At 44.8% G+C, this 26,768-nt stretch overlaps 1 protein-coding gene across 5 annotated transcripts in view; it reads left to right on the forward strand.

Annotated features, from left to right (window-relative positions):
- Positions 1–26,768, forward strand: part of akap6 (A kinase (PRKA) anchor protein 6) — a 527,594-nt gene that overhangs the window by 339,864 nt on the left and 160,962 nt on the right. For all 5 annotated transcript variants that reach the window (XM_041214722.1, XM_041214723.1, XM_041214726.1 and 2 more), the window contains exon 7: positions 7,882–8,030. In XM_041214722.1, the coding sequence (XP_041070656.1) occupies positions 7,882–8,030 (149 nt within the window). The remainder of the gene's footprint in view (positions 1–7,881; positions 8,031–26,768) is intronic.

Consider the following 26,768-nt stretch of genomic DNA (forward strand, 5'->3'; position numbering starts at 1 on the left):
AAAAGATATTCATTTCTAGAATGCAGGTATAGAATTTCTCTCAGTTTTGAAAGAATGATTTTGTTGTTGATCTTGTTCATGTTGGAACTTGTGGAAATCTGGAGAATTCACAGTCAAACCTGACAGCTTCTTCTAACTTCAAAACTATGAGAATGAATATTTATATAACAGTTGTAGCCAAAAGGGGCTTAATCCTCACCATACAAAATAAATAAAACTCCCAGTGGTTATTGCAACAAATGCTGTTGAGTGAAGCTTCAAGGGTTAAGAGTCAATTATGTTTTTAATGAAAGTTACAAACATTGAGTCTGGTTCCTCAGGCAGACATACAATAAAGCTGTTAAGCCAACTTTCATCCCCTAAAAAGAAAAAAAGATCCGATTGTCACAAAATGCTTTCTGTAAAACAGCCCAGCATTACCCAGATGGAACATACCCAGTAGGTTGAAGAAAATTTAAAAGAAACATGTGTTAACCCTCCTAAGGGGAACTTACAGGGATGACATGATAGCTCCATACATCTTTGTTTTCCTGCCTCAGCCAATCTAAAAATTCTAATGTGGACCCTCGAGTTACATTTCCTTATAACACAGCAAGATTGTTGTGCAAAAGATGCTGCAGTGGTGCATGAAGTAATAATGGGCAAAGGTGGAAGCAATATGTGCTAATGTAAAAAGCTTACCCTTGTTGCCCCATTACTCATAGATTTGTCAGAGACCATGTAAAGAAGTCATAAGAATGCAGCTTCGAAAAATGGACCACATTATGATCACGTTCATTTGTTTTTTTTAGATTTGTTTCATTTTAAATCTATTTGTTTTAAATCTGGATGCCAGACAGAAAAGAGCACCACAGTTGATTTACTCCTTTGTTTGATTCTAACAGCTCTATTGATGAGAGACTGGACTGAAACATTCACACCTGTGTATCAAGGTGCTAGCTTTGTTGCCATGACATCTCATTTACTTTTATTTAAATTATCTCCCCTGTGATATTGAGATAAACTGTAATCATTGTTAAAAGAAATTAAATGTTACAACAAAGAAGCAAAATCTCATTTTCTGCTTGAGGTGTAGGAAAGTATTCTGTTTCTTTTGGTCTCCCAGAGATTCAATCTAATTTAATTCTCTGTCGTTTCTAAATAAATACTCTTAAAACCTTTCTCATCCTTGGGAAAAAGGATGATAGGGGTAATCAATATTTCTAGCATTTTAATTAAAGCCGTTAGTGGAATAAATCCATTTAATTATCCATTAATGAAATACAAGGTCATTTACTTGACAGGGACTTTGAAGGTGGATTATTAGACAGGAAAGAAAGCAAATAAACTCCATGTCAGAACCATTTAGCTATCAGACATAAGGTTAACAAAAACTTTAAGACCTTTTCATTTTTTGAAGGGATTTTCGATTTTTCCTTTATGAAACTGTGAATATTATAGAAAACAGCTGTGAAAACATGGATGTGACCTCAATTAAAGCTTTCTCTTATAAATGTTGTTTTGCAGTCATGAGAACTGAATTGAAAGCCATTGATTTTTAAGCTGATAAATCCTCAGACATCACTTTTCAAAGAATAAAGGCACTTTAGATGCTGCCAGACCTGTTGAGTTTTTCCAACTTTTTGTGTTTTTATTACATATTTCTGATTTGGCTAAAATCAGTTTTATTTCAGCTTAAATCAATGGCATCTTCAGCAGAACTGACAAAGAGTCATATTAGACTCAAAAAGTTAACTCTGTTTCTCGCTCCACAGATACTGTCAGACCTGCTGAGTTTTTTCAGTATTTTCTGTTTTTGTTTCAAATTTCCAGCATCCGCAGTATTTTGTTTTTATTTCAGAAATATGTAAGTTGTCTATATACAAAAGGTCAGTGTACAATACACTGTGTCAAAGGATTGTGGGTCATGTGCTACCTATCTTTAACGTAGGTTGGAAATTTTTTTAAAAACACCTCCTTTGTTCTTGCTGAACTTCATTATTCAGGCTTCCTAGTCAGTGAATTGTATCTCTTTATCCAGTTTTCAGACTGATCTTTCATAACTGTTCTTTTGTTTTTTGTTACCAGATATTAAAATCAATTTCCCTCTTTTACTATTCCTGCTAACATACTGCAGGCTTTTAAAAATCAATGACTTTCACTGTCTCTGTTAAAATGCTCTTTCCCCATAGACATTAATTTATTCTGCAATATCCTGCTAAATTTAGTCTATTATATAGTAATATTGGTAGATTTGTAGAAGGTACAGGGCATTGGTCTGCAAATCAATATAATTCATGTTTCTTGTAATACTTAAATGGTGCAGTACACTTCAGCATTGAGATTATTTTATTAGTCATGACAAATTTTAATTTTAGAGTAATTTTTTAGGGTATTAATATTTTGAAAATACTAAAATGGATGGATATCTGATCCACATGTAAATGTAGATTCTACATGTAAATGTGAATTGTCAATTTTGCTGTGTTTTATAATCGTATCATGAACTATTAAAGAGTGGCATTAGTTAGGAACAGCTATCCTGGTGTTTGCATTATGGATTCCGGCTAAATATTCCAAAAGTGCTGAAGATGCTGGAAATCCAAAAGTGCTGTTCAATTCCCAGTAACTAATAACAAATCTCTTTGCCAATTTAGGTTATCATTTGAGAAACAGAAGTTATTTTTATTCTCAGTATACTCTCAGCTTGAGAATTTTGGCTGTGACATTAAGATCAGCTTTTTACATGACATCAAATGCATTGCTAATTAAGGTTTGCATGTTCATTAAAGCTTTGGCCAATGTTAATTATATATATTAATGGAATCTTGTGTAACACCTGCCTAAATCGATGGCCTTTAATCTTCCAAATATCTCAATTGAAGCTGCTATTGTTACGAGCTTTCCATAATTTGAATTCAACATACAACCATATAGCTTTCAATCATCCTTTGCATATTTTTCCAATTCATATATTAAATGCATGCCTGTAATTTTAAAATTCTGAAGAGTTTATCAATGCTTGCCACTGGAGGCACTGATTTTATTTTTATCTCTGAAAAATATGTTACATTTACCATCTGTTTCTCATATAGTCCTTTCCTGTTTGCTTAATTCCCATGGAGTGTTTTCAAATACTTCTCTGTTGCTTTAAAGTATACTTTAAAACTTTCTATTCATTGTTTCTAACTGCATAAAGCAGAAAACATTTAAAATTTTATTACTGTTCTACTCAAAACACTTAAGCAGGAAATTCCTTTCACACGATGCCTGTTACACAGTACCCAGGAAAGAAGTTGCTGTTGTGCTTTCTAAACTACAGAAGGTTTTCTAAGCACGTGTATTCATCCATTGATTTGAAAGATTTCTGCTTATTCTTGAAAACTGTGGTTTCATATTTTGTCCTTGTGTTGATATTTACAAATCTGATACACTTCTTATTACTTTCCATTATCTGTAAAGATGGAATTATTTAATATTAGGCAGTATATCTTAATTATTGACAGGTCTGATAAGAGTACACTTAACTATACAATTGACATAACACTGTAATCTTCAATGCCGTATGAATGACTGATGTTTACATATGCTACCACCGGAGTACGTGTTAGAGCTTATAGCAATCAGAAAATTCATTGTAAGCATACAGAGCAGGGCATGAATAGTAAATGATAATGGTTCCTACTGACAATGCTTTACATACCCTTTCTGATTGACAGAATACCCAACAGAGAATCCACAAGGGACTTCCAGTTCAGGAACTTTCTTACAGATAGTAAATTGGTGTTGGCATGCATACAAAATAAATGACATGATTCAGCAGATTTCAAATCCGGACCTAAAACTCTGGAGACAAAAGTAAATATTCATCAAACAGTTGAACGTCAGATTGATTTTATTTTGCATCGGCAGCACTATGTTAGTTTTAAGCCAACCTCGGGAATCAAATTTATACCTTGCACACAGGTTAGGATAAGTCAGGAGATCCAGTAGCTTGCATTTGGAATGGAAAAATCTGAAATATGGGGCATTAAAGGCATCATTCATCACTTGTTTTGCTGGGGTGGTGGGGTGCAGATTGAGTACTATTTAGGAATAAATGCCACACATTTTGATCTAAATTTTTGAGACTACAAATCAGTAATTACCTAACAGCAAACTTATAGCTCAATCTTCTCAGCTGCCCTGTTAGCCGATTGTCATACACATAGGCCGAAATCTTTTGTTCTGGAGTCTAACTTCAGTGGCGGGAGAGGAAATCGGAGTGATTTCCGCAGGGGGGCAGGATGGCTGGCCACACGTGATCTTACGCTGTTCAGCTCATTACCTATGCATCATTCCAGAGCACGGCTAATCTCATGGCAGAGGCGGGCAGAAAGTCACTGTCCTCCTTATAGGTCGAAAGTCCAGGCGCCATATTTAAAGGGCACCTGGACAGCCTGCAATATCCCTTCTACCTTTGCCTGGCCATTGCTCTACCCTTCCCCGCTAACCCTTTCTCCCTTCATTGATCATCCTCCATGCAGCTTGCACTGCCACCACCTGGTCTCACACATAGGCTGACATTTACAGGTGCTCCCCAAAGAGGACAAGGCAGTAGCAACTCATTGTTAATCATGGAAGAAGTCTACCTCGCCAGGTGCACACCACTTATATACATTGTAAAAGTGAACATTCCAATTTCTCGCTGGAGGGGAATTTAATTTGGAGGGGATTTAATTTGATGCATGCAAAAGGACTTCCCGACATTATTCATTGGGAAGCATGAACCACCTTTAACCTGTCTTTAAAGTCTCAGAACTTAATTGTTAAAGTTTATCCCACTGTTGGGAAACTGAGTTTTGTCCTCTTGCCGAATTAAGTTCCTCTGCCCATCAAGTTTCCCGTTGCTGGTGGGACTGGAAGATTCCACCCTTAATCAATTAACATGCAATGCTTAAGCTATTAGCACATATGATGTTTTGTTTTACATTTGTTGACAATTTAATGATAATAGCAAGGAAATTTTTCTTTAAGAAATATTTCTTTAGGTTAGAAAAGGAAAGAAAGTACATGTGTGTAAATAGCAAGTACAAACATTTCAGATATGAAAGATAGGTTGTACATTCAAATATTTAAGCATGTTCTGGGTGAGTTTATAAATTTATTAGAAGATTCAGCAGACCCACTGAATGTCTTAGAAAGCTGTTTTAATATTGCACTGGTCTATTACATGCTGTGAACCCGAGCAATGCAAGTCTACTTCCTCCAGGGGTCAGACTTTGTCCTTTTGTGGACTCTGGCCAGCACCCAAAGGCCAACTTATACAGCAACTTCAGCCTTGCTAACCTTTAGCAGAAACTGCTTTGTAGTATAAGTACAAAAACCCAAGTCACACCACAGAGTGAAAGACAAATTTAACAGCATCCGCAGTATTTTGCTTTTGGAGAAATTTAAGACTCCTTTTTGAGGAATCGTGTTCTCTAATTCTCATGATTCTGTTAATTTTCACTACATATCAGAAGTCCTATATTAAAGAGTTTACCAAAACTGTTTTGTCTTTTCACTGAAAATACAACATACTAGATATGTTTTGAAACAGTTTGTATGTTTTGTAAGTAAAGTCGTTTTGATTTTAATGTAATTATCTTACTTGTAACTAATTCTATTCATGTTAGCCTGATCGTAATGTTCTAACAATGTGACATTTACCACCTTTTAGAGTAAACCAGAGAATGTGCTGAAACATTTAATGTGGTCTTTGGTGCATTATACCGTAATTAAAGGATAATTGTGTGTCCCATGGTACACTATCCCATTCACTGGACAATATCAAACTCGCAGTAAACATAATAATGCAGCTTGTGCCCCTCCAGTGTGACCCCCCCCCACCCAAGGCAAAATGTTGTGCCAAAGCCTGGGCAGTAGCATTTGTGATTATTTTTTATATAGACGTCTGTTTTGTTAAGTGTGTCATTTCACAGGACATTTTCTTGGTAGTTTCACAGATCCGTGTCACCCAAACTCTCCTCTCCTAGTTCCTGTTAGCTAACCAGCTAATTGGCCAATTATGTACTGGAAACTAGCCAATAAAGATACCAAACTCAAAAGCTCTTTAAACTTTTCTGCATGGATTATTATGGGAAATAACAGTCTTTTATACATATATTAGTTTTGTGGTTGGTGTGAGGAATTATGAACTGGATGAATTTTCCTGAAATGATGAAAATAATTACCTTTTTTGAAGATTAGAATCCTAAATCTGCTGGCGCTTACATTAAGAGAGTGCATATGGGAAATCACTCATATCTAACAGGAGTACCCTGATCAAATAATATCTTTATTAAGCGATTTGCAAATGCCTGCTATATTTTGCAATTTAGAACATTCAGCACCCTTCATGCCCTCAGAATGTCTCAAAATGCTCCGTCATTGCTTGTTTTGAAGTGTAGACAAACACAACAACCAACTTTTGCTTGGCAAAGTCCTTAACAGCAAATCAGATAATCTGTTTCATTTGATTATGTTGATTAAGGATTCCAGGATCTTCAACATTCTCCTGTTAAGGCAGATTGAACCTTGGTTAGCATTTCAGCACCTCTGAAAATGCAGTAATCCCTCACTACTGCATTCAAGTGTCAACCCAGATTATGTGCAAGTCCTGGGGTGAGCCTTGAACCCACAAAATTCTAACTCAAGAGGTGAGAGGGAAATCACTCAGCCATACAGCTATGTATTTGATTAACTGGCACTATTTACAATGTACCTATGTATTGCAAATTGGAATGCCAAATTGCAGTTCATCCCTGTGGTACCCCACACTTTGAAGCCTTACCTAGATCATTGAGGAAAGGTACTTCCTATGAAAATGGAGGGAGAGCTGAAGAAAGAACCTATCTATGACACTGTTTCAATGTTTCTATGCTAATGGTATCTATGGAGGCTTGTTAGCTGAGGGAGGATTGAAGATAGGTTTGTCTGTCCACTGTTCTAGCTACAGGAACAACATTCAGCATGGGGAGGAAATCACAAAAATCCACAGATTTGACGCAAGAAACAGGTTGACAGCATCGTCACAATGTAGATAGAATACAGCTGAGATTTTTTAAAAGGTTGCAATTTTGATTATTTTTACTGTGATTTGTTTTGTATTCATGTTGAAAACCATTGCAGCAATATCTTGGGATGTAAGTACCCTGGGATATGGGTAAATTAATTGTGATTTGAACAGAGGCTATGGAACACATTTTGCCCGAATTGGGAATGCTAATGAATGCTATTGGGGAAAGGTTTGTGGTCTAAAGCCAGATTTTAAAAGTAAAGAATTGAATCGGAATGGAAAACATTGCAGGTAAAATATTAATAACTGTAGAAGTGCTGTTGGATTAGCTGAAAAAATCTGTCATAGACTACAAGGTGATTGTTGTAAATTGCTTCTGCCTGTAATTTGCAACAATCGGCTATGCGAGAGAGATGTACTGCTAGAATTAAGTGATCTAAGCCCTTGAAACTCTGGTGGCATAAAGTTGAATGAATAGTATTGTAATAGCATCCGAATGAACACAATTCTGACATTGTAAAATCACTCCCACACTTTGCCCTGACTTGCCTTGGAGACAAGAAATTGTAAGCAACCTTAATTGTTAACCCACTGAGTTTCATTTGGATCTTGCTAAATGTGAGCCTGCCTTCTGTAAAATTATACAGTTGAATAGCACACAAGGGAGTGAGAATACATTACTCATTTTGTGAAAAAATCTAAATATGCCATTTTTTTGATGCAATGCCCACATGTTAACAGAATTCTCAAAGGATAGTATATGGAATCCCTGCATTGGAGATTAAGATTACAGGGAATATCCTGAGCTGTTGATGAATGCTGAGCTATTTATGTTTATTGATTACATGCACCTTTGTTTCTAGGGAGAAATACAGCTTATCAACTTAGAGACCAGGAGAGATGCTGTAGAACAGATGTCACTGAAGCTTTATAGTGAGCAGTACACGAACAGCAACAATAGAAAACAAGAATTTGCTGCAATGTCAAAAGTTAATCGGGTAGATACTTACAGGTACAGAATTTATTGATATTAATATAATTAATTTTATTTAATCTATAATCACCTGAGTTAACTATTTCATGAACTACATCACATGACTGTAGTTAAGTACACATTAATATACAGCTATCTTTATGATTTAAATGTACTGTGTCATTCTGCAGTGAGCCCTTATCAGGCCTTATTTAATTTAGTAAGCTTACCCAAGATGTTAAAACCGATAAAGTTACAAACTTGAAGGTAGGTCTTAAATACCATTTCATAGGCCCCCAAAACCTTTGAATATGTGTTGATAGACACAGGAGTTTGCTGAGCTTAATATTACATTCTCAATTTCTTTACTCATTCTGTTTATATATTTTTAGCAAAATAATCTATAATTATACTGTGCTTAGGAACTCCAAAATCGATGCTGTTTAAATTGGCTTTGAACATTTGGATTTTCTCCATCTTGATGTCTTATACCTCAGAGTGTTTCAACAACAGGAGGGAGAATAACAAGTGGCCTGTATTGCTGAGAAAACATAATCATGTTTAGCCCAATTGCATTCCAGGTATTTCCAAGGGACCTGCGTTATACGTTGAATATAGCTCCATTACTGAATGGAATAAAAACACATAAAACCTGTATCCAAAGTCACATAATCTGTGCACCCACATGGGAAAGAATTGCTCTGGTCTCTACACATTGCATCATCATCAGTGCATTCAAAAAGAACATAATTATGATTACACTACACATACCAACTGGAGCAACTCTGTTCCTTCTCTCCCATATGTTTATATTTTGGAATAGATTATTAGATTTATTTTAAGAAGAGATTATATAGGGCTCAGAATTCCAGTACTTTGAGCAACAAAAGTGGTGTAAGAGAAAGAAAGATTTGCATTTATATAGCGCCTTTCATAATTTCAGGATGTCACACAGTGCCTTACAGTCAATTAATGATTATTGTAGTCACTATCATAATGGAGGAAATGCAAAAGCAAACTTTGTGCACACCAAGTTCCCACAAACAGCAATATGGTCATGATCAGAAAATCTGCTTCAGTAAAGTTGATTGAAAGATAAATATTGGTCAGGACAACTCTGCTGCTCATCTTCACTTAGTGTTGTGAGATGTTTTATGTCCACCCAAAAGCCAAATAAGTGCTTAGTTTAACAACTTATCTCAGTGCTCTGCTGGAGCATCAACTTAACTCAAGTCTATGGAGTGAGTTTTAAACACACAACCCTCTGACTCAGAGGCTAGAGAGCTACCACTGTGCCACAGGTGACACCCTGAAGATGTATAGGTTTGATGTCCAAAATCTGGCTGTCCAAAAACCAGACATTTTTGATATTCAATTTAATCCTTCGATTTCATAAATACTGAGGCCAGAATTTTCTGGCCTCATTGGCGTCGGGTGTCATGGAAGGCAGCGGACAATATGGCGAGAAGGCCAAAAATCTAAAATTAGTTTCATGCCATCGTGAAACCAGTTTGTGAGCATCCACTCCACCTGTTAGTGGCAGGCCACGTTTCCCACCACCACACATCAGGAACTTAATTTCAATACTTTGGCATTTCATTATAAGCCTTGCTCACCAGAATCATCCCCCCATGTCAAATCTGCTGCCCACGTCGGCGTGACTTCACGGCTGCCTTTAAAAGGCGCGCACATGGTGACCTGAACTTCGAAGTGAACTGAGAGGTGAGTGCACACCCTTGCGCAGCGTTTGCAAGCATCACCTGTAAGACATCAAGACATCTGCACATTCGCAGAGGGCACAGGCAAGTCAAAGGCTGGCTTTCAGTGTGGTGCCAGGGCAAGGGCTCCATTGTGGGTCAGGCTGGGGAAGGGGGAGTGTTGGGAGCTTGGGGAAGCCAGGCAGCACAGACTGAAGGAAGTACTTGGGTTGGGCGAGGTGAAGCGAGGGAAGCAGCCATGCACATGGACAAGCTTGTCAAAAGTGAGCGTTCTTCTGCAACTGAGACCGTTCAGCAGCAGCTTCATTGACATGCTTAGAGTTGGGCCTCTGAAACTTTACTGCCCCTTCAAGCAATGCAAAAGCATGAAAGTGCCACAAAATACTCCAGAACTTTTTACCCCTCAGGCACAGACTATAAATTAATGTGTGTTTTAGGGGTCAGCGGAGCAATTGGCCGACTGGGCAAGTTGTAGAATCCCCTCGTGAAAGGCGGCCATGGCACAGTCACTGGTGGAGGTGCTCAAAGCCTCTTGCAATGTCTTTATTAAGGCTTGGACCAATATCTATTATGTTCAAGCTAACAGTGCAGCCTTGCAGTGCATGTTAGAAGAATGCCTGCGCCTGAGCTGAGAGCACAGCCTGCAGTTCAGTGAGCAAAACATTTGCCAATCAGTCAAGTGGTGTGGGGCAGAGGTTGTTGGCCTTTCGGACAGCCAATGAGCGCACTACATACTGGCCATGCAAGGCCAGCACTCTCCTGCAAGTGTGAAGGGGCTTTCAGACCTAACCAAGAGAGAATCTTGGGCCACCTATGCTAACCATGAGTCTCTCTCTTTGATCCTACAGGAGGAGAGCATTAGGATCTTGGAGTCCAGTGATTTAGCAGTATGCCTTATGGCTTACAGGAAGCAGAAAAGAAGAAGAGGAGGAGAGCAGCAGAGGTACCTGGCTCAACAAAGGGAGGAGAACCTCCATCAAGATGAAGGGGCGGCAGGGCCTGCTACACACACAGCCGAAGATCCACAGCAGGCCGTCACTCGTAGGTGCCTCACTAGAACCAGGGTCTATAAATGGTGCTTGTCATTCCTGCAGTTAACCAAGAACCATTGTTGCCGAAGACTGTGCATATCTAGGAAACTGATGTTGCACATATGCTATCTGCTGCAGGATTTGGTGCAAAAGGGACATGGAGGGCAGCCACTGTCAGTGGCCATGAAAGTGACTGTGGTGCACGATATTTACGTCAGTGGCTCCTTCCAAGGCTCCACAGGTGATCTGTGCAGAATCTCACAAGTGTATCCGGGAGGCCACAGACCGCCATCTTCACAAAGCACAGAACTTTGTGTATTTCCTCCGGGATCAGAAAGCCAGGAAGCAAGAGCACTGGGTTTGTGCACATCTCAGGTTTTTACAGGTGCAGGGTGACATCGACTGTACTCCATAGCAACCAGCAGCCAACTACATCAACTGCAAGGGCTTCCACTCATTGAATGTTCAGGTGGTGTGCGACCACCACAAATGCATCCTGCAGATCTGCACATGATTCCCAAGGACTGTCCACATCTCCAACATCCTTAACAGGTCTCTGATCCCTGACATCTTCCAGGGTCCAAAGAGGCTGCAGTGTTGGCTCCTTGGGACAAGGACAAGGGCTACCCGCAGAGGACGTGGTTGATGACATCTGTATGGTGGCCTCAGACTGCAGCAGAGCTAAGGTATAACGGGACTCATTCCACAACCTGGACTTTGGTGGAGCAAATGAAAGGCATTTTGAAAATGAGGTTCCGGTGGCTCGACTGGTCAGGTGGAGCACTGCAATCCAGTCCCCAGAGGGTGTCGCTCATCATTGTCACTTGCTGCACGCCCCGCAACTTGGTGCTGCAAAGTGGGGAGGACCTGGCTGAGGGTGAGATGGAAGAGCTGCACGTCTCCTCCAATGAGGACGTCAAAGGGAATGATGAGGATGAGGTCCTTGAAGGCAAGGATAAAGGCGATGAGGCCTGCTAGGCCTGAGGCCTATTGAGGGGCCTGAAGAATTGGAGGAGAGAGAGAGGAGGTGCTACAGGACAGGGAGGCCAGGACTTTACCTTAAATAACACCTGAGGTGGGTGTCTGGACATTTGTTTGGTGGGGACAGAAAACAAACTTGTGCTTTGCTGGGGGGAGGAAAGAAGACATTTGCAGAGGATTGGGGAGAAGGGGTGTGTGTGGAACCCCACCCCCACCCCATCCCGTCACTTTGTCAGTGTCTAAACCCAGGTAACCGGTGCTGCCTGGTGAAGATGGACCATGCCGATTGCTTTGTACCAGGCAGTGCGAGCTGCCTGATGAAGACATCGTCCTCACCCTACAGGAAGACCAGCGAAGCCCCCACCCCCCACTCCACTCCACCGAGTGACACCCACCCTGCACCCTTTACCCTTTCCCTACTGTGTCTCCCATTCCTTTTCTCCCTCTCCCTCCACTCCTCCTTGTTTTTGCCCTTGACCCTGGGGATGGGATCAAGGTGGAGGCGGAGCAACCTGGCAGCTCCGAACCAGCCCCCATACTCAATATGGGAAAGAGGTTGGAAGCTGGAGGTGACATCCTGGAGGAGGATGGGGTTTTGGTGGTGAGTACCGGGAACGACTAAGAGTCATTGTCGGGTGACATGGTGGATCTCCTGAGTCCCCCCACCCATTCTCCCCTTACCCCTTTATGGGAGCTCCGGGATTTTTTAGCGAGTAATCACGGTCACCAAGAAAGGGGAAGGAGGCATTCTTTTCCTCTTGTGTTCTGGTCCACCCGCGAGGCCCTCAATGTCCCTGGGCTGGACCAGAATGCTAAGTGGAGGGTCCATACATTTCTCGCTGGGCTCCTGAAGGAGAGGAAAGATTAAAACAGTCCTCTCCTTCTTACACTAGGCATGGTGATGGTAGCAAAAACTTCTGACAATGAAAACTTCCAGAGCCTCAACATCAATGGCAGCAGGGATGCACAGCACAGTTTCCAGAACTTCTCGGTCCTCAGGGATGGGAAGTATGCAGTGTGCTTCCTGCATTAAACCCAAACCATTCCAGGAGACAAAGCTATGTGGCTCCTGGAGTGGCAAGGGGTGGTTTACTCTACATGAGTCACCTAGCCTCCAATTCTGGCGGGGCAGCTATCTTGTTGGCCCCACATTTTCAACCAGAGATTTTGGGGTTCAAGGAGCCATTGCCACACATTACCATGCGCTTAGTGGTTGCGGCACTTCATTTAGTGAACGTATCCACTCCACTGGGCACACAGCAGCAAGCAAGCTTCTTTGATGAAGTGTCCAATCATCTTGGCTCCATCAATACAGGCGAGTGCATCGTCCTCGGTGGGGGGGTTTCAACTGTACCCTCAAGGCCAAGGACCGTCTCAGCCCAGCACCGCACACTAGGTGTGAGTAAGTTGCGGGACCTGGTTGGGTCCTTCGACTTGGTGGACGTCTGGCAACATCTCCATCCTGACTCCAATGTTTTCGATTTCGTGTCACCTGGAGTCAGAGCGTCCAGACTCGACCGCCTTTACGTTTCGAGGATGTACGTGTCCTGTGCTCCGTTAGCTTCTGTGCAGCAGGTGCCGTGCACAGACAACCAACTGGTGTGGGCAGAGCTCACTCCGTTCTGTGCTGGGACAGGGTCTGTGTACTGGCACTTTAACAACCTGCTGTTGGAGGATGAACAGTTCCTGGACTCGGTCCATTGTTTCTGGGCCGGCTGGAGAAGGAAGCGGGGAGGATTCCCCTCCTCGAGGCTATGGTGGGACGTGGGCAAGGCTGATGTCCAAATCTTCTGTCAGGAGTACGTGAGGGAGTCGACAAAGAGGCGGAAATCCAGGGTCGAGGAGTTGGAGAAGGTGGTGCTCGAACTGCAGGCACATCTCCGTCAGCCCGACGCGGACCCGGCCCTAAGGCTGGTGTGCAAAGAGAAGAAGGACGCGCTGCAGGACTTAAGGACCTGGACCATGGCTCCCCCTTCCTCTACTCACTGGAAAAAAGGTATGGGGTCTGTCAGCAGCTCCTTACACTGCCGGCCAACGATGGATCCCTTGCCTCAGATCCGGAAAGTATTAGGGCCATTGCCAAATCCTACTACACTGCCCTCTTCTCTCCAGATCCATCTAGTGAGGATGCTCACAGAGTTTTGTGGGAGGACCTGCTGCAGGTCGGCTCGGAGGGCATCGGAAAACTTGACTCCCCTATAAGTCTGGGGGAGTTGACCGGTGCCCTCGACAGCCTCTCCAGGGGCAAATCCCTGGGCTGGATGGGATGATCGTGGAATTCTTCAGGATGTTCTGGGATGTCCTGGGGAACAACTACATGGGTGTCCTGGGGGACAGTATCGCTACCAGGGAGATGCCCCTCTTGTGGCGCAGGGCCGTCATTGCCTAAGAAGAGGGATCTCCGCCAACTTAAGAACTGATGCCTGGCCTCCCTCCTCAGCACAGGTTACAAGATCTTTGCCAGGAGAATTTCTTCTCACCTTGGCACTGTGCTGGACCACATGATCCACCCTGATCAGCCCTGCAAGATCCTGGGCCATACCATCTTTCATAACATCCATCTGGTCCGGGACATTATCTACTTTTCCCAGAGGACTGGTCTGTCGAGCGTCTTCCTGTCTCTTGACCAGGAGAAGGCATTTGATAGGGTGGATCACAAATATTTATTCAGGACACTGTGAGCATTCAGGTTCGGATCACATTTCATCGCCAGGATCTGACTTCTGTATGCTGCCACAGAGTGTCTAGTTAAGGTTAATGCGTCCCTGACGGTGCCCCTTCGCTTTGGGAGAGGGGTGCATCAGGGCTGCCCCCTGTCTGGCCAATTGTATTCTATCTGCATGGAACCTTTCCTGTGCCTCTTGCGGAGGAGGTTGTCGGGGTTGGTTCTGTGTGGGCTGGGCATCAGGGTTGTCCTTTCAGCTTAAGCCAGTGACATACTCCTCATGTTCACCAACCTGGCTGACCTGTGCAGGATGCGCAAGTGCCAGGATGTCTACTCTGCCATGTCCTCTGCCAGGGGCAACTGGGACAAGTGTTCTGGGCTCCTGGTCGGTTAGTGGCAGATGGATCCCCTACCCAAGGAGCTCAGGCCTTTCACCTGGATCAGGACCAGCTTCTTCTACCTGGGGGTCCACCTCTGCCCTGCTGAGGAATCCTGGCTGGTGAACTGGCAGAAGCTGGAGGCCAAAGTCACCATTCGCCTGCGGCACTGGACAGGACTGCTCTGAGTGCTGTCTTACTGGGGTCGAGTTCTGATCTTGAACCAGCCGATTGCCGCTATGTTGTGGTTCCGACTGGTCACTTTGACCCCTCCACCGGACTTTGTGACAAAAGTCCAGAGAATGCTTGTCGACTTCTTCTGGGATAAAAGGCTGCACTGGGTTGCTGCTGAGGTTCTGAGTCTCCCGCTTAAGGAGGGTGGTCAGGTGCTGGTGTGCCTATGCACTCAAATGCTGACTTTCTGCCTTCAGGCCCTGCAGCAATACCTTTACATTGAGCCCCCTCCGAGATAGTTGCCCTGGTGACGTATTTCTTCCACCAGGTGCATGGCCTGAATTATGACGTGTAGCTCCAGTTTATAGACCTGAGGGGCCTTCGTGGCTCCTTGCAGGCATTGCCCATCTTTTACCAGGACCTGATCAACATCTGGAACATGGTCATTTCACGACGCAGCTCTCCCCCGTCAGGAGTAGCGGCTATCGTCAGAGAGCCGCTGCTCAGGAATCCGCCCCTCCATCCTTTTCAGTGGCTGGCGGAGAGGAAGGCTGTGGCTGCCGGGGTGACCAGGATTGGGGATGTGCTGGGTGGCGGAGCAGTGGGCTGGATGCTTCCACAGGAGTTGGCGCATTGTGCATCGGTGGACATTTGGCTTGCGGCCAATGCCATTCAAGACCTTAGGACGGGGTCAAGCTCAGCCCCGATGTCATCCTGGGTCTCGAGGTGGCGCAGGTGCGCAGTGGTCTTCCGTCTGAGCGTACCCCTGTTCCGACGGAATTCCACATTGGCCCCAAGCCTCCCTCGGGAACCGCTGCCCCACAACCTGAGTTGCCTCACAGAAATGCCCTCCATTCTCATTAGCATGGAGCGGAGGGGTATGGGCTTCTGCTGTACACGCTTCACTTCCTTGCCCTCAACTGCTGCCTGGACATATCCTGGCGTGCCTTGTTGCCGTCTGGTGGCGGAGGTCTCCAGTGGCGGGCCCTCTATGGGGGTGTCCTCCCACTTTCCATCTGGGATCTGGGGTGGAGGGTGTTGCATGAAGCAGTCTCATACAACCGTAGGATGTGTCGGTTCATGGACTCCCAAGAAGCCTGCATTTTTTATGGCCTTGTGGAGTCTATATACCACCCATATGTAAGTTGCTGTAGGCTGCGCCCCCTTTTTAGTTACTTGAGAAACCTTATACTTCTGTTTTGTTTGCACTTCAATCCCACACTCCTGATCTACGGGCTCAGTGTGGAGAGGGGCCGGGAGGGAGGAGGACCTCCTCGTGAACCTGCTCCTGGGCCTGGCCAAGTTAGTCATTAACAGGTCCAGGCAGTGGGCAATTGAGGAGGTTGTCCGACCTGACTGTCTGCCTCTTTTCCATGACTGTGTTCGTGGCTGGGTGTCCCTGGAGAGGAAGCCAATCTGTATCTGCCGTCACTGTCGAGGCCTTCCATGTTCGGTGGGCACCATGGGGACTGCGGTGTTTTATTGATTTTGGATTAATGTTTGTAAGTTTCCTTTTAAATTTTGTCTTTGTTTTTGCAGTTTCCCTTTAAGGGGCTGCTTTTTAATCCCCAGCTTTGTTAATTTCATTTATTTGGTTGACTCAAAAGAGTTACATTTTCTTAACCTTCCTAACCCTGCTGCTTCAAATAAAAGTAAGTGGATGAAAAATAAAAATTAAAAAATAAAAATGAATATTGAAAAAAGCGGGTAAAAAAGAGTTGAGGATAGAGGAGAGAGTTCATGGTCTGAAGTTGCTGAACTCAATGTTAAGTCCAGAAGGCTGTAAAGTGTCCAATTGGAAAATGAGGTGTTGTTCCTCCAGTTTGCATTGGGCTTCACTAGAACATGGCAGCAGGCCAAGGACAGACATGTAGGCATGAGAGCAGGATGGTGTGTTGAAATGGCAAGCAACAGGAAGGTCTGGGTCATGCTTGCGGACAGACCAAAGGTGTTCTGCAAAGTGGTCACTCAGTCTGCAATTGGTCTCTCCAATGTAAAGGAGACTGCATTGGGAGCAGCGAATGATAACCCAAAAGCTCTCTCTCTCTTTCATCCTGCAGGAGGAGTACATCAGCAGCATGGAGCCTGGTAAATTTGCTGCATGCCTGATGGCCTACCAAGAGCAAAGACGATGGAGAAGAGAGTGACTGAGGCTCCTGGCTGTGCAGACCGAGGAGCAGCACCTTCTGGAAGAAGAGGTAGCTGGTGCTTCTACACATGTTGCCGAAGAGCCACAGCAAGCCATTGCTGATTGGCGCCCAGCAACACTCAGGGCCTATAGATGCCGATTTTCATTCCTACAGATGACTGAGAACCAGTGTTGTCGAAAGCTGCGTATGTCTAGGGAACTGGTCAATCACATCTGCCACCTGTTGCAGGATTTGGCACCAGGGGTACCTGGAGGGCATCCACTGCTAATGGCTGTGGAAGTGACAGCGGTACTCAATTTCTATGCCAGCAGCTCCTTACAGGGCTCCCACAAACCTCCACCCACAAATGCATCCATGAGGTCACGGATGCCATCTTTGTGAGGGCACACAACTTTGTGCATTTCGCCCAGGACCAGGACAGCCAGGATGCAAGAGCGATTGGATTCGCCTAGATCTCAGGCTTCCCACAGGAGCGTAGTGCGATCTACTGCATTTATGTGGCACTCAAGTCTCCATCGCAAATTACAGTCAACCACATCAATCGCAAGGGCTTCCATTCATTGAATGCACAGCTGGTGTATGACCAATAGAAATGCATCCTGTAGTTGTGCGCACGGTTTCCAGACAGTGTGCCAACTCCAACATTCTCAGTTGGTCACAGATCCATGAGTTCTTCCAGGGTCCACAGAAGCTGCAGGAATGGTTCCTTGGGGACAAGGGCTACCCACAGAGGACATGGCTGATGACACATGTACAGTGGCCTCAGACTGTAGCAGAGTGAGGGTATAATAAGGCTCATGCTGCAACTCGCAACTTGGTGGAGCAGACCATCGGAATGCTGAAGATGAGGTTCCAGTGCCTGGACCGGTCTGGTGGAGCCCTGCAATACAATCCACAGAGGGTGTCACGCATCATTGATGTCTGCTGCGCCCTTTACAACCTGACACTGTAACGGGGAGAGGAGCTGGTTGAGGAGGAGATGGAGGAGCTGGAGGTCTCCTCAGATGAGGAGGACGCCGAAGAGGATGAGTGCGAGGAGGTCCTCGAAGGTGATGATGATGTGGATGAGGCTTTCCCACTGGCTAGACGAGGCAGGCGTGCTCAGGAGGCCTTCATAGCTGCTAGATTTGTGAATGATGATGATGATATGAGTGAGGAGACCACAGAGATTCTCACATCGCATCTGTGAACATTTGACTCCAGCCTGGCTTATGGCAGTGTTAATACCCTCTGTGAGAATGCTCCTGTCATGGAGAGGCAGTGGAGGCACTAATAGTCGCTCGATTGTAGGAAAATGATGACGGCATGCAATGAGGACACTCCATAGTTCTTCACATAACCTCTGATAATGTCTGATTCTTGTCTGGTCGAGGGCAATTCGCTTGCACTCTATGATCAGGGTCATATAGAGACGCAGCCATGAAACTCTGATCTTTTATCTGCCTTCAGCACCTGAGCCCTTCAGGAACATTGCGTCACTAGTCACAGGTGCTGAAGAAATGAGGGCCAGCCCCACCTTAAAGGTGCTGAGAGCACACAGAGAGAATGATGGAACTCTGTGACACTTGTCCACAACAGTCTGGCAGCAATGGCAAGCACTGTCGAGGTGCAGGCATCAATAATGTGTCCAGAGAGTGAGGCCGGACCAACATTTTGGTTTGAAGGTTGCACAAAGCACAGGAAAGAGGCCCTGGACTGAGACACCTGTCTTTATCTTGTGCAGAATGGTTTCACATCTGAGTGACATGAACACTGCTCATCAGAACAAGGAGCCATAGGCAGGGAGACATTCTTGGGAGTTTATTGACAATAGTAAACAGTGTGTACAAGTGATCAACACCCATGCCCAGGCTGTGCAACTAATTCTTCTTAACTTTCCTAACCCTGCCACTACATTTTGGTGCTCCCCGGACACCTACAGCGGAGGTGGAGGCAGCCTGCTGACTGCAGCACCCTGTCTGTGATGACCTTGGCAGTGGTCCCCTGGAGGGTCTTAGCCCACTTTCGGGTCCTGCTGTGTGGTAGTGGCACCCACCTAGGCATGTGGAGCTGGAGCTGCTGAGGTCACAGGAAGAGTGGACTCAGATGGGCTGGACGTTCCTGGAATTACCTGGATGGATGGCCCCAGGGTGTACACCCACTGATTCTCCACCCTATGGGTGCCTGAGGGCCCTAGGCTTTTTCCTTGAGAAGAAGGGGAAGCAGGAGTGAGATCGAGCTGCCCCACAACCCTCTTGTGTACACATTGTTGGAGGTTAACTATGGCATCAGCGATGGAGTTGAGACAATGCAGCAGTGCAGGAGTGATGTCCTGGACCAAGGTCTCCATGGTGGCTGCCATCCTACCAGTGTTGACCTCGGTTCGTTGGCATGCCAGTGCTATCACCTCAAAGTGAAGGCGGACAGACTTCTCCATCATGCCTTGCAATCTAAGGAATAAAGCGGACATCCCTTCCTGGTGTTCCTGAGTTTGCCTTTGCAGCTCCATCAACTACCACATGGCCAAATCCAGAGGCTCGTCATCTGACTCGGACTCAACAGATTTCTGGCCTCCAGCACCAGGGAAATCCCTGCTGCCGCCTGCTGTGGATCAAACAGTGCGATGTGCTGAACAGATTGTAATCCCGGGGCTATTCTAAAGCTAGGTTCCACCGAGATATGTGTATCTCCGCTGGTGGAGGGTGTGGGTGAATGCTGTGATGGGACTTCAGGGAGGGTGCTTCCAGATTCCTCCTCAGAGGTTTCTTTGGAGCTTGATTGGAGGCCCTGGGTCGTGTACTCTGACAGCTGTTTGGCAGATGTGGCTGCAGAAGCAAGGGGAGATAATTAGCGCATGGCAGTGGCCTGTGAAACAGGACACATCACTCAGAGCACAATTGTCTGATGTATGTTGCACTGCTGGACCCTCACTTGGGAGAGCATCGCCGACCTCACCGTCAGCCCAGATTGTCGCCAGCCAGCTGGATGGCTCTGTTTTCAAAGTCCGTGAGCACCTTGATTTCAGGCAATCACCCACCCGTCTGTGACCTCTCCCTCTTATTGTGTACCAGCTTGTCCTGCACGAATAGATATAGAGAGTATAAGAAAGATGCCTGCCAGGCCAGATGATAAGTGTGCCTGGCATTTGTGGGTGGTGAGTGGTCCCAAGGAAGGGATGAGGACAATGACAGTGAGTATGAGAGAGTGAATGGTGATGTCCCTTGGCAGTGAATGAGATCCCTGTGGATGTGTCATGGATTTGTAGTGTGTGAGTTCAGAGGAATGAGAAGAGTGACTTACCCTGGCGTACTGGAGGAGATCATTCATCCTCTTGAGGCACTGGGTGGCTGTCTGCTTTTGAAGAGCGTTGGCACTGACCCCGTTGCCCATCCTGCAGCCATAGCAGGGTAGAGGACATCCCGGGAGGCCTCCACGTCATCCAAAAGGTGTTCCAGTGATGTGTCGCTAAATCTGGGAGGTCTGCAGTGTTCTTGCCTTTCATGGACATCTTCCCTGCAACAGTCATGGGCTAGAAGCACTGAGATCTGGTGCACACAGCTATGGCACCTGGGGTGATGAAGCAGCAAGGTGATGGCGGGCAGGTGAATGGGAGTCCACCCATCATGGAAACAGCATGCTTCCCAGGAATGCATAATTAATGTGGTGGGCTTGGAACGATACAGCGTGAGAAGCCGCCATCGCAGCCAGCCGGTTGCCTACTACCGTACTTAATGCAAATCTGGGACAATTCCTCCCACAGGACCTGAGTCTTTTACAACGCTTTAAAATCTGCCTCCACTAGACCCTCCCTATTCTCCGAATACAAAGCTGCCTGTCTCACTGGCGGGATAGAGTCTGGGATTCTTTCTACATTTATGATTGCAACCTTCCTGCTTTCAGGTCCCATGTGCAAAATCCAGGAAAATCCAAAATTGGCGTGGTCTCAGTCCAAGGCTGCTGGATTTTGGACAGGGCACCTGTAGTATGGTGTAGGGCCATATTTTGGATTGTAAATCAGGTACACCAGTTATATCCATTCTATCATGTGGACTAAATTCTAGTGATACTGGGCACTGGCCAAAGATAAGCCCACCCGCAAGGTTCTGCATATATACAAGCGACAGGATGATGAAGGCAAAAACTGCTGTCCCCTGACTTTACAATATTAATAGCAGAATTGCACCTAAATTGGTAAGTCTGCAGAACAGACAGGTAAGTTAACCACATGCAGAGCTTATCAAGCAAGGAAGTGACTGAATTCATAGACTTTGAATCTCCTCAAACTTTCTCTCAAGCATCAATTTTGACTGAAGCAATTAAGTGAAGTATTTTCTCCACTATGCTGCTAAGAAAGGATTCTGTGAACTGCCTTTCTACAGTTTCAGGCAGAAAGGTCTTTTTCTGCCCACTCATGGGTTATGGGTTCAAGCCCATTCCAAAGATTTGACCACATAATCTGAGCTAACATTTCAGTCCTGTTTGTGGAGCCTTGCTTTTCACAAATTAGCTATTCTGTTTCCCTATATTACAAGAATGGCTGCACTTAAAACATATTTCACTGGTTGTAATAGGCTTTGGGACTGAAATCATAAAAGGCACTGGATAAATGCAGGTTCTTTGTTTCTGTCATGAAACACTTACCACAGGAGTTTTCTACTTGCATCCCGATCTGAATCCTTAAAACAGAGGCTAGAAAAGCTGTAAGAGGAAATCATGCAGAAGAAGAAAACCAGCTAGGGGATATCTTTCCGACAGAGTTCAATGACTATTCTGCTCCTTTGTGGATATTTCATAAGAGGTATACTGAAAGTGGCAGTAGTTCAGTAAGGAAGCAGAAAAGGAACTGTCTCCCACTGCAAACTAGCCTTCAAATGACATTCATTGGAACAATGGACTCCAAGACAAAAGGTGGTTTTACAGTGTGCACATATGTATATTTACAGGAGGTGTTTCTTTTTTCTACTGCGCCTACCTCGGTGTTGTTCTTCCTTTCATGCCATGCCAAAAGGCCACCTGTTTCTGAAGAATAGCTATAAAGGGCCATCAAAAGGCAGATGAACTAAACTTTGAATCCTCAACCTGAAGCCATGATGCAGCTACAGTACACAACAAGTCAATAAAAAAGCAAACATGGATAGTCTGAAACACAACCAGGTTCAAGTCCCTGCCTTAAAGAGATATGGAGCATTGTCACAGAAGTTCTGGCAGTTGGCTAATGATAATAAGCTATACAAACAATACGTAAAGAAAAATGGTTATTTTGGTCCTCGTTTATCTCCTTGCATTACTCTCTATTGCTTGACAAGCTCCCAAGCGAATGATCCTATCACTCATGAGCTAGTCACTAGAAGATGTGTAAAAGTTGGTCGAGATGAATGAATTGTTCCCACTGCCATTGTGAAGGAGTACTTTTCTTTAACTTGATAGCTGTCCTGGTAATTAAATTGGAAACTTGCTTGGAGGAGGGTTGAATTTGCCTTCCAGCCCCTCATCGTTCCTCATGATCCTGCCTAGTAACTGGTGTCAACAGGCTATTCCACTGTGAAGTCCACCACACCCAAGCCTGACCAAGCCTGACAGAGCAGGGGTCACTTATCACTGAGGGAGATGTCAATATTCTCCTTGCTATCCAAGTGGCACTAAAACTAACCTTAGCTCCCTTATAAACACCCCATCTAAAACCAGCTAACACAGCATAGATTGGGGATTGCACAAAGGCCTGAATTTCACACTGCCCCTGCCTAAAAACCTGCTGGCGGGGTAGCATGAAATAGCTCAAATGGGCTTCCCACTGGGTTCCCACCTGCCCAACCTCTGCAATTTTAAGCTGGGATAGGCAAGGCCTCAGATGGGCTGCCCACCCTTGCCTTAATTGAGGTGCTTAAGTGGCCAATTCTTGACCAATTATGGGCTTTCCCCCACCCAGCCTCAATTTTTAGGCTAGCGGGAGGATTTCCCGAGGGGAAATCTGAAAATGATTGGGTTTAGACCTTGGGCAGGGAGAGAGTAGTGTGAAGCCCCCTCCTAACTACCGGTGCCTCCGCCTTAAGGTCTGAAGCAGCTGGACCTCCCTACCCCCACCCCGGCCTCTCCCCCAACACCTCACTATCCACCCCCTCAGGCCTTTCCTACCCTCCCTGATGTGAGACCCCAAAAACTCACCTTTCCATGCACTCCCAAGAATTAGGGGTGGAGTTAATGAACTTCCACTTCTGTCCACTGTACGTTCTGTCGCTGCAGGAACTAGAGAGCTATCAGCCAATAAGATTGGCTGGCAGCTCTCTAAGGGGTGATTTCCTCCAGAGTGAGGGGCGTAAGTCCCACCTGCAGCCAATTCATCTCATTTGAGCATGAAATTATATGTGGGGCAAGCAGTGTCGGCGAGGATGTGTTCCCCACCAACTCTTTGAATGGCAGGGTGGGAAACCCCGCCATCTGAAATATCCAGGCCTGAGTCTGTGTGTCTCATTTACTGCCTGTATTAATCAGCTAAGTGAAAAAATGAAGAAGGTAAGGCTTGTACTTAACTTTGAAAGTGTTGTTAAAGCTTAAGGAAGATCCAAGCTTAAGGAAACTAATGTCCTGAGGAAATGGGTTCAAAACCCATTACAGCAGCTGGAGGAACTTAAATTCAATTAATAAATCTGGAATATAAAGCTAGTCTCAGTAATGGTGACCATGAAACCCATCTGGTTCACGAAACCCATCTGATTCACCCAGGTTGCTTAGGGAAGGAAATCTGCCATCCTTACCAGGTCTGGCCTACATGTGACTCCAGACTCACAACAATGTGGTTGACTCTTAGCTGCTTTCTGAAATGGCCTTTATTTCAACGGCAGTTAGGGATGGGCAATAAATGGTGCCCTTGCCAGTGATGCCCATATCCCAATGAAAGAATTAAAAAAAGAAATGGAGATGATCCATGGAATGCAGAAATTGATTAAGCACTAGAATATTTTTCAAATAACATGAAATGATATTTCTTGCAATTCTCATTTATTTTTCTTAATATTTTCTTTAGAAATTATTTAATTCAGTTTTTTAAATAACAACCATTTGCAAAATGTTAGATTATAAATTAGAGCCACTAATTCAAAATCCAACCTAAACTGTGTCATATCAAAACTTTACTGAACACATGAACACATGATACAATTTAAGCTTGTTATGGATAAAGAAATAGACAAGTTGCAAAAAAAAAGTTTTGGATTGGGGGAGAGCGGATTTTAGTAAAATAAGGTAGGATCTGGCCAAGGTAGACTGGGAACAGCTACTTGTGGGGAAATCTACAGAGGGGCAGTGGGGGGCATTCAAAAATGAAATGGGGAGGGTACAGGCTCAACTTGTTCCCTCTGGGGTGATAGAAAGGAGTAACATGCCCTGAGAATCATGGATGACCAGAGATATTCAGGATACAATGAGAAGGAAAAGAGAGGCTTTCAGCAGGTACAAGAGAAGCAAATCAGCGAAGGCATTAGTGAAGTACAAGAAGTGCAGGGTGGAGCTTAGGAAAGCAATTAGAGAGCAAAGAGGGGGTATGAGAACGCTCTGGCTGGTAAAAGTAGGGAAAATCCCAAGATATTCTATAAGTATATCAATGGGAAGAGGATAACCAGGGAAAGAGTAGGGCCCATTAGGGACCAAGGGGGCAATCTATGGGTGGAGCCAGAGGACATCGGTAGAGTGTTGAACGAATACTTCACATCTGTCTTCACCCAAGAGAATGAGGATGAAGGTATCGAACTTGGGGAGAGAGACTGCGAGGTTCATGAGCAAATTGATATAGGGAGTGACAAGGTATTGGAGGTGTTGGCAGGATTAAAAGTGAACAAATCTCCAAGTCCGGATGATTTGTGTCCCAGACTGCTGAGGGAGGCAAGGAAGGAGATTGCAGGGGCTCTGACCCAAATTTTTAATTCCTCTCTGGCCACGGGGGAGGTGCCAGAGGACTGGAGAACAGCTAATGTGGTTCTGCTATTTAAGAAGGGTTGCAGAGAGAAGCCAGGGAACTATAGACCAGTGAGTCTCACGTCAGTGGTAGGAAAACTATTGGAGAAAATTCTGAGGGAGAGAATCTATCTCCACTTGAAGAGGCAAGGTTTGATCAGGGATAGTCAGCATGGAGGGAGTCAGAGGGAGGACATGCCTAACAAATTTGATTGAATGTTTTGAGGAGGTGACCAGGTGTATAGATGAAAGTAGTGCAGTTGATGCAGTTTATATGGATTTCAGCAAAGCCTTTGACATGTTTCCACATGGGAGACTTACAAAGAAGGCAAATGCACATGGGATACAGGGTAATTTGAGAAGGTGGATTCGAAATTGGCTTAGCTGTAGGAGACAGAGGGTGATGACAGAAGGATGCTTTAGTGACTGGAAACCAGGGTCCGGTGGCATAACACAGGGATCTGTGCTGGGTCGCCTGTTATTTGTCATTTATATAAACAACATAGATGACTATGTGGGGGGTAGGATTAGTAAGTTTGCGGATGACACAAAGATTGGCTGGGTGGTTAACAGTGAGGTTGAGTGTCTTGGGCTACTGAAAGATATAGACGGGATGGTCAAATGGGCAGATAGGTGGCAGGTGAAATTTAACCCTGAAAAGTGTGAGGTGATACACTTTGGAAGGAGTAATTTGACAAGGAAGTATTCAATGAATGGCATGACACAAGGAAGTTCTGAGGAACAAAGGGACCGTGGCGTGTGTGCCCATAGATCTCTGAAGGTGGAGGGGCGTGTTAGTGGGACAGTGAAAAAGGCATATGGGACACTTGCCTTTATCAATCGAAGCATAGATTACAAAAGTAGGGAGATCATGTTGTACTTGTACAGCTGGAGTGCTGTGTGCATTTCTGGTCGCCACATTATAGGAGGGATGTGATTGCACTGGAGGGGGTGCATAGGAGATTCACCAGGACGTTGCCTGGGATGAAACATTTAAGTTATGAAGAGAGGTTGGATAGACTTGGGTTGTTTTCGTTGGAGCAGACAAGACTGAGGGGTGACCTGATCGAGCTGTACAAGATTACGAGGGGCATGGACAGGGTGGATAGGGAGCAGCTGCTCCTCTTAGCTGAAGGATCAATCACGAGGGGACATAAGTTCAAGGTGAGGGGCAGGAGGTTTAGGAGGGATGTGAGGAAAAACTTTTTTACCCAGAGGGTGGTGACGGTCTGGAATGCGCTGTCTGGGAGGGTGGTGGATGAGCACTTGGCACATCATAACATTCAAGGCTATGGACCAAGTGCTGGTAAATGGGATAGGTAGGTAGGTCAGGTGTTTCTCACGTATTGGTGCAGACTCGATGGGCCGAAGGGCCTCTTCTGCACTGTGATTCTGTGACATGCAATTTATTTGATACATGTGCAGTTGAGCCATATGCATGAGACACACTTTGAAGGAGAAGCTATTTATATATACTTCTGAACATACTTGATGAGATCAACATTCCATTCAGGAACTATAGTAGAAGAACTTGTACTCTGCATTTGGAACAAATTTGAATGATAAAATGCCTCTATAAATCCAATGTGCTGCAATAGATTATTCAGATTGAATCTAAAGGCAAAATTGTGTGAAATTCATGATATGAATTACCTAGGATATATATTTAGATGTGAAACCCAGAGAATTAATTCTGTTACCCATTGAACAGGTCATTATAGCTGTAACAGAAACAATTCCTTTTTTAGAGTTGCA

This window comes from Carcharodon carcharias, chromosome 20, assembly GCF_017639515.1.
Source record: "Carcharodon carcharias isolate sCarCar2 chromosome 20, sCarCar2.pri, whole genome shotgun sequence".
NCBI lineage: Eukaryota > Metazoa > Chordata > Chondrichthyes > Lamniformes > Lamnidae > Carcharodon > Carcharodon carcharias.